The sequence below is a fragment of the Saccostrea cucullata genome, unplaced genomic scaffold, assembly GCF_032062105.1.
Source record: "Saccostrea cucullata isolate Sc308-1 unplaced genomic scaffold, CSIRO_AGI_Scuc_v1 ctg1650, whole genome shotgun sequence".
Taxonomy (NCBI): domain Eukaryota; kingdom Metazoa; phylum Mollusca; class Bivalvia; order Ostreida; family Ostreidae; genus Saccostrea; species Saccostrea cuccullata.
This window is the reverse complement of record NW_026921227.1, coordinates 133,462-142,177: the sequence shown is the minus strand read 5'-3', so window position 1 is coordinate 142,177 and position 8,716 is coordinate 133,462. Positions and strand designations below refer to the sequence as shown.

The 8,716-nt window shown below is 34.5% G+C and overlaps 1 protein-coding gene across 1 annotated transcript; it reads right to left on the bottom strand.

Moving 5' to 3' along the window:
• Positions 1–6,439: 6,439 nt before the first annotated feature.
• LOC134259503 (carboxylesterase 5A-like) lies at positions 6,440–8,503 on the bottom strand. Its single transcript, XM_062742080.1, has 2 exons — positions 6,957–8,503; positions 6,440–6,641 (listed from the first exon to the last, which is right to left on the bottom strand). The coding sequence occupies exons 1-2, from the start codon at positions 8,501–8,503 to the stop codon at positions 6,440–6,442; spliced, it is 1,749 nt and encodes a 582-aa protein (XP_062598064.1).
• Positions 8,504–8,716: the final 213 nt, after the last annotated feature.

Below are 8,716 nucleotides of genomic sequence, written 5' to 3'. Positions count from 1 at the left end.
ATTTTTTTAATTTTCGGTGGTAGAAATCTCAGATTTATACGAAACTCTGACTAAGGCTTCAAGAAACATTGAATCATATTATAATGCAAAGAAGAAAAATTGTTTCATGAGAAGTTTTCAATTTTTATGCTTCATATTGAGACTTAATTGATAAAAAATACTTTAAGAAGTTATCCTCCCATGATGAAAATCAGATATTCTTGAAAGATTTCCTGATAATTCTTTTCATTCAATGGTCAGAAGTAAAGTAAATTTATACAAGATAAGTTTGTGAAACACTGCTACCCCCTATGGCAGCTAGCATTTGGCGAAGTTTCTCAAATGCAAATCTAACTCCTGGTGGATTGATTGATTGTATACTGTTTAACGTCCCTCTCCAGAATATTTCACTGATATGGAGACGTCACCATTGTTGGTGAAGGGCTGCAAATTTAGGCCTATGCTCGGCACTTACAATCTTTGAGCAGGGAGGGATCTTTATCGTGCCACACCCGCTGTGACACGGGGCCTCGGTTTATACGGTCTCATCCGAAGGACCGCCCCATTTAGTCACCTTTTACGACAAGCAAGGGGGTACTGAGGACCTATTCTAACCCGGATCCGCACGGGGCAACTCCTGGTGGAAGATGAAAGAGATGAAAAAAAGAGATGAGATAAAAAAGTCCCAAGGAATGGATAAAGGTCTTTTCACAATAAATACACATGTGAAGTATAAAGCCCTAGTACAACTGTTCAACAGTTATGGTCAAACTTAAATTTAGGTTAAATTTTTGAAAAGCTGAGTCAAACTCCAAACTAAAGAGGTCAAATATAGTCACACCCGAGGAAAAGGCTTATCACAAGTAATACACATATGACATAAAGAAGTCATAGCTCCAATAATGAATTAAAAGAAATGGACAAGATTAAAGTGTTTGAAAACAGACAGACAAACGAACGGAAAGGACAAAAACTATATACCTTCAGATCTTCGATTATGTAACATCAGTTTATAAATTGAATTAAATGAAGCTTAAATTTGAAAATGATTATTTAAAAATTTTAAAGACAACCATTCTATCAATTAAATATGTTAAATTAATCAAAACTTAATTATAACAAACAGATTATTTATGGAAACACTATTTTCTTACGATCATGTAGATTTGAATTTTTGAGATCTTTTAGAGACCTAGAAATTACAAAATAGTGCAAAATCATAAGCATATTTTCAAAGATACCTACATGTATTAATTGACTGTAAATATTTTCATTGCACTGATTGATTTCTATATTGTATGTTGTTTAACGTTCCTATTAAGAATTTTTCACTCATATGGAGACGCCACTAATATTGGAAAGCTAAAAATTTTGGCCTATACTCGGAAGTCATGATCAGGGCCATTGAACAATGAAGGACCTTTTCCTCCTAGCATCTACTGCGACGCGGAGCCTCAGTTTATACAATCTCATTCGAAGGACGTCCCACAGTGGGATTCGAACCCACAACGTAAGGATCAACTCCCTACTTCGCTATTCTAGAGCAGACGCTCTAACCACTGCACCACGCAGGCGACTTCATTGCACTGAATAAATGACCGAAGCAGATACTTATTAGGTACCACAAGTAATTGTCACTACCGTCGACCTTTTGATATTATACAATATATATTGTTCATAAACAATGGAATCTTGGCCATATACACTATTAGTTTAAATCTTATGTTTTGTATTGTCTTGAACAAGAGACATGAAAGTAATGTTCATTAGTTAAATATGAAGGTAATCCTGACGCAAGCTGTATGAAAGCAAGAAGAAATGTAAATATTTAGCAGAAAATGCCATTTAAAAACGAGGCAAATACATGTAATTGCTCCAGAAGCTGTAAAAAGTGCAAAATTTTAATGCTCAATAAACCATTGTCGTATGTATGATGAAAATATTGAGATAACAAATTATATTCAAGCTTTAAAGTCCATTACAGGCAGAGCTTTTAAGCACTGCCTTCAAAAATACCTGGACTGGGTAGCCCTGTCAATCAAGTGCATGAAGATCATCACTGGATGCTTGAACTTGATTGACATTTACTTACCAGTCTCTGTGTATACCCTGTACGCCTTGTTTGACACTCATGGTGACCTTCAAATTAACTTTTGATTCTTTGATGTTTACCAAACAGGGTATAGAGAAATTGTATTACTACGAAAATATATGAATTAAATATAGTTACCTTTAGTATTTGAAGGATTATAATATAATAAGAATTAAAAAAAAAAACATTGGTACATAAAAATTTTTTGGATGAAATTTCTATATTAATTTTAATATGCTAAAAGGTAACCTTAATGGAAAATGTGAAGATTAGGACAACACGGTGTGAATTAAATAAAATTTTAAAATATTTATAAATGTTTCTAATCATCAGTTACATATTTATGTCGCCCCGAACGAATTCGGGCGACATACTGAGTATTGCGATTGTACGCATGTTTTTGCTCTCCAGGCTGTTTCTCGGAGATGGCTGGGAAAATCTTCCTGGAACTTTCCTCAAAGGAGGATCACTGGTTGTAATTGAGTTTTGTGGTCATTCAATTTCAAAATGGCTACCGTTGCAATGGAAACCTTCAAAAAGCGATGAATTTTGTCCGCGAGTGTTCTCTCTGGTCCCTTGAACATTCTTCATGAAATTTTATTTATGTAATGATTAGTATCTGTAATTGTGCTCATTGGAATTAAAAATTGCAAATTGTCAATAGTTGCAATGGAAACAGGGGAAAAGAGAAAATTCTTTAACTTTGATTTTTAATTCAAAGGACTGAAAGGACTGATACGAGTTGATGGTTGTCCAAGCTTAGATAATGGGTAGTGTTTCACTGATGAAAAAATGAAAAGTCTTGTCCAGTTCGGGGCGACATCCGCTATTGCTTGCAATAGCAGACTTTCTAGTTTTCTTTGTCATTCAGAAAAGAATTTACAAGCAATCTTTGAAGCATGTCTTATGGTGATAAAGAATAGGATTATAAGCCTACATATTTTTAATGAAATGTAGTTAGCACAGCTCTCTTTTCATTCAATAGATAGGATCCTGGGGATGAATGAAATAAGTTTACTTTGGTTTTTACTGGGGGTTCTTTGTTTTAAATGAACACATACACTAACATCTAAAATAATCTTTGCTGTAATACTTCAATATTTAGTATTATATCATCATGATTTTTTTTAAATGGGTACGGGTGTTTTCAAACATTAAATAAATAAATCGATATAGATTACTGAGAAACTTTTTACTTCTAATTAAAAATTGTCTAAAAATCCCTAACACAGGTAAAGTTTGAACTGTGTATAAAATCACTTCCTGTGACCACAGGTAGACTGCTAGCCCCTAAGGCATTCACACCTGTACAAAATAAGCCCCTCCCTCACCTGGAATTTACCACCGGTAAAAATCTCTGTTCTCGAAGTTTTTTTCCTTCATTTTATAACTGAAACTTGAATCGTATTTTGTCAATGTAATATACGGAGATAACGAACAATATTCAAGCTCAAAGGTCTATAAAACAGTACAAAATGTAAACAGTGCAAACACGGTCCTCCAAAACAACAGCAATGGGATTAGGTGCCATAGAGGAGTGAGCGTCTCAACTTGTCGACCAGTCACATCCGTCGTGTGATTCTCGTCATGATCGGGAAATGACGGAAAATCTTCATTTCAGTGTGTAATAACGGACTCACAATTAGAATGAAAAACGTCAATCAGCATTTCATTCGAGGATAAATGGTATTTGCTGACAAGGTCATTGTAATGACCATAGAACTTACAAAATGAAGACTTTAAACGCGACTTCTGATATTCTTGTTTCATCAACTTGTTTGCCGATAAATTATTTCGTTTTAGAAATTGTACATACGTAGAGCAAAATAAGTTTATCATTATAATCTTATATCAGAGTAGACAATTGAAATTTTTTGGCTAGGACATTGAGATTTACCATTGAACAAGGAAATACGAGGGGCTATCATAAAGTTCGTGGACTAGCGCCATAAAATTAAAACCGCTTTAGGTACATGAATGAATTTTAAAATATCTATAGCTAGTTATCATCATCTTTTCTATCTATAGAATAAATCACAAATCACAAATTTTATTTTTGAAAAAAATACAGTCAAACTTGTTTTAAGAGGCCACCTTTGGGAAGTCTTGAAACTGACCACTTAAGACAGGTGGCCTCTTATTCCAGTTTGCCCTCGAAAAGGACATTCGGTCAATAAATAAACAACATTAAGCAATACAGTTAAATTAATTAATCAAATAATAAAACAGGTCAATTTCACAAAAGCTTTTTAAGTGTGTATATAATAATTCAAGCTCATTTAAAAACAATATTAAAGAATTCGAATTGTTTAAGGTTTTGTGCATGTTTCTGTTCCAACATATTAGTTAAACATCTTGCATTCATCAGTGTGCTTTTGTTACATTGAAATATTAAATAAATTCTTTTAATTTTCATTTGAAGAAATACATACAGTGCCAGACTTTCATCCTTTTTTATAAAGAAAAAAAATACAGACTAACAGTTTAATGGTAAATAAAATAAAGCATAGAAATTTAAGTAAGAATATGTCAATAAAAATTTCATTTTCATATGATCAAAAATGGTCAGCAGTGTAACCCCCTCCCCCAACTTAATTAATCGGCAATTAACTTACTTGCTGAAGTTTATAAAGCCTGGTAAATTTAAAATTATTGTTTATCAAGCTGTCCGAGTTTCTATGTAACATACACAGACAGACAAACAAAATTAACCTGTTGACCAGAGAGATGTATATACGCAGTTGAAAATTATTCCAAAACACAGGTGTCATATGCAGTAGAGCGTGACTAATCCCTATCCATCGTCTCTTGGTAGTGAAATTCACGAGATAATCATGCCATATGAAGCACTTTGTTTTCACAAGAGTAGCAAGGGCTTCTACATGGAATCAAAATCTACAAGGTGGGAATTTCTTTAGCTAGAGCAAAGTATATATTGTAATTAATTCTTTTAATTTTTCAATCGGCGATCTTGGAAAAATAACTACAAATTGATCTAACAGGAGAAATATTTTTTTTCATAAATACAGAGTTCAGCGTATCTAAAAGCAATTTGTTTAATTGCACTAATAGGTTAAATTGGCTATCAAGAATATAATTACCAAGCCAATGCGTTTAAAAGACGTGATAGAATCGCAACAACTGACGAAATGGCCGCCTATTACAGTGTCACTAAGACTGTGGGTGAGGATTTGAGTGGCCGCTGGCCGCGTTACACAGGTGGCCGTTTATTCCAGTTAAAATATGTAGTAAAAACCGTCGGGGGGAACTGAAAGTGGCCGCTGACCGCGAGTGGCCGTTGATTTCGGGTGGCCGCTAAGACAAGTTTGACTGTAGTAATGTTTTTATAAACAATGGTATGTCCATGCGGCGCAAAATGACGTTTTTTTCTACCTAAGTATAACTAAGAAAAACTATTGTGATATGAAGATTTGACATCCAAAAATCCCGTTAATTCAGGGATGTGTTGGGACACTATTGTACCATAAAATATTAAATTTTTACCTCATTCTGGAAGTTCTATGAAATTTTATCGTAAATCTTACATGGAGTATCCACACAAATGTTGCCTTGAAGATGACGTCAAACGGGGGGAGGGGTTTCCTTTTCCAACACTCTTTAAAGTTTTGTCCCTGGAAAAACTGGTATACACCTAGTAAATATTTAAACTGGCTAAGGAGAAATAATATGCATCCAGATTACTTGTTTTTTAATGCCAAAATAGATTCAGAGCGAAAAGGAATGCATGGTTTATGTCAATTTGTAGTCAAGGTGTGAAAAATCAATCATGTCAAAAAATGACGTTGATCGTGTGTTATAGATATTGAACTCCAAAAAGCAAAATATGCCGGCACAATCAAGCGAGGATCTCTGCCATGTTATAAACCCATTTGCAATGTTATATGCATTGAAAGCCGCTGTTCATGGCATTGTAAAATCATATAAACACGACGGATTAAAGTCCTTACTCAGCTCCAGGGAACCTCATAAAAATAAGTATGAGGTAGAAGAAGCAGACATTGAAAAACAATGACATTTTCAGACGTCATAAAACTAAACGGAAACGGCGCCGGGTGATGATATAATGTCGTTTTCATTTTATAATAATTTGGGAAATAATGAACGTATCAAGCTAAAATTTTCAACATTTCTTTATTTTTTGTTGTTTTATGCTCCATAAAAATTTTGTAAGCTCAGACTACATAGTACTAATTTTATAGCCTCAGTCTACGAACTTTTTGATAACCCTTCTTACATGCTACATTGTATATGTTTTGCAGCTGCATAAAATTAATAATTTTCTTCTTTTTTTTTTTTTTTTTTTTTTTTGAAATTATTTGTGAGATGAAAAAGTATTGTCATGAAAAATTAACCAACAGCTGGCAGAACACAAGTCTTAAAATTACACCCATTTTGCAATATGTCGGGCAAGTCTTCATTCCAGAAGTCTATATAGGTTTTCCTGTAATTTGTCCGCATGGATGTCATCGAGGATTGGAGGTTCATGTATGGATGTACGCTATTCTCATCAAAAGTGTTCCAATATGGCAAACCAAGTCCATTTGGGTTTCTTGACAAGAAAAAAAAAAGATATTTAATAAAAGTAAGCGGTACGCATAACAAACAATATCTGACTATAAACTGTGAACCTTCGCGTTTTCCAAAAATGATATCAGTGTCTAAGAGGAATAAACACACACACACCCCCCCCTCCTCAAGCGGACAGATTCTGTTTTCAAAAAACAGAGAAAACAATGCAAAGGCCTAATAAGTGGTAAGAAATAGATGCAATTTTGCTTCCAGATAAAGTCGTATATTTATAAAAACAGATAAAGATTCAAATTGAAATTAAATTACAGGAATAGAAAAATCTAAATCAGTTTACCCAGTCTTAGCAAAGTTTGTCCAGTATCGCCTCATCTGGTTTACTAATACGTCAGCTCCATGGGGCCACTTATATTTTGTTTTAACTTGTTCATACGAAAACAAATAAATGACATCAGTCCCATGCGCAGACCCACGATACCATGAAGGTTCAGTAGGATGAACTAATGGTAATTCATCAGAAAACACGTACTGGTAAGTTGTTGTTCCCTGAATACTATTTCCATGATTCTCTAGAACAAGTGCTGCAGGGGCAATAAACATAGAGTCTCCGTACATATGTAAAAATTCTCGACTTTGTTCTTCTATGTTGTCTTTTGTAGAGTATTTCTTGCAAATTGCATTTGAAACAGCACTGTTGTTGTTGAATAGAGTATTTGAAAATACAGGTACTATAGTACTACACATCTCACTAGTTGGTACACCTTCACTGAAATTAAAGTTTAGTTTTGATTGATAAAAAGGTAGCAGACTCATTGCTAGGGAGCCGTCCTTATCACAAGTTCCAAACATCGTGTCCAATGATTGAAAAAAGTTGAATTCTGGTGATGACCTGTCTGTCAGTAAGTAAACTGGATCCTTACGAATGAGTTCACCGTCAACTGTCGGCGAAAAAGGAATTTTCACAAGAGCGTTCAATCCTAAGTCCATCCAAACAAATTCCATTGCTTTGACAAGATCAATTGCATCTACAGCTTTAAGACATTCAACAAAGTTATAATCAGTCCCTGAGTGGTAATTGTATGTACAACCAACTTTCTTGCCAACTGCAATAGAGGATGAAGTTACATTGGATACTACACGGTGAGAATTGGCAGTCCCACTTTGAGCAATTACTCTGTGGAAAAGCCCTCTGTTGCTGGGTATTAAAGATTGTAAGGCCACACTGGATCCTCCCGCTGATTCCCCAAAAATTGTTACATCATTGGGATTCCCGCCATAGTCTTTAATATTGTATCTCACCCAGTTTAGAGCCATTTTCTGGTCCCAAAGTCCGGCATTCCCTTTTGCCTTGTTATTTCTCGAAGCAAAGAATCCAAATATTCCCAGTCTATAATTTATTGTCACTACAATTACATCTCCTACTAAAGATATCATACTTCCATCAAACATGCCCCCGGAACCAAATGTAAATGCCCCGCCATGAAACCATACCATTACTGATTTGTTATTAGAAGAGTTTATATCATATGGTACATAAATGTTTAACTTGAGACAATCTTCAGTAAATCCTGGATATGTTGTCGGCTGGTTTTTTGACTGGAAACAAACAGCGCCTGGTGTTGTTGCATTAAGCGTTTTTGACCACGCTCCATATTGCTGAGGTTTTTGAAATCGTAATGGACCTACAGGGGCTTTACCGTAAGGTAAGTCGAAAAATTTGTAAATGGTTCCGTTATTCATAAAAGAGGTGTGGCGTACTCCTATCACATTCCCCAATCTTGTTTGGATTTCAAATTTGTTTTCGTTGGGTGTACTAGCAGTTATGTACGTTGTTGATGAAAGGAATATGGAAACAATGAATATGAGGGCTCCTTTTCTTTCCATCTTACTAAGTAAGTTTATTAAATAAGAGATATTAAGTTAAAATATAGAATGATCGCCTACTATGACATTATTTAAGACGAAAAAATTAAAAATTGAGTCTAAGAATTGTGTCGATTCTCATATTGAATGCATGGTATAATTTTCAAATTAGTACATGTAATTAGAATTTCTTGATAAATTCTACAGACCCGCTCTCTGAGATCAAAGTATATA

Excerpts from the sequence above, each read along its gene's own strand:
- LOC134259503 (XM_062742080.1), bottom strand. The coding sequence starts at position 8,503 with ATGGAAAGAAAAGGAGCCCTCATATTCATTGTTTCCATATTCCTTTCA. Across the intron at positions 6,642-6,956 it reads ACAAACTTTGCTAAGACTGG|AAACCCAAATGGACTTGGTT; the intron begins GTAAACTGATTT and ends TTTCTTGTCAAG.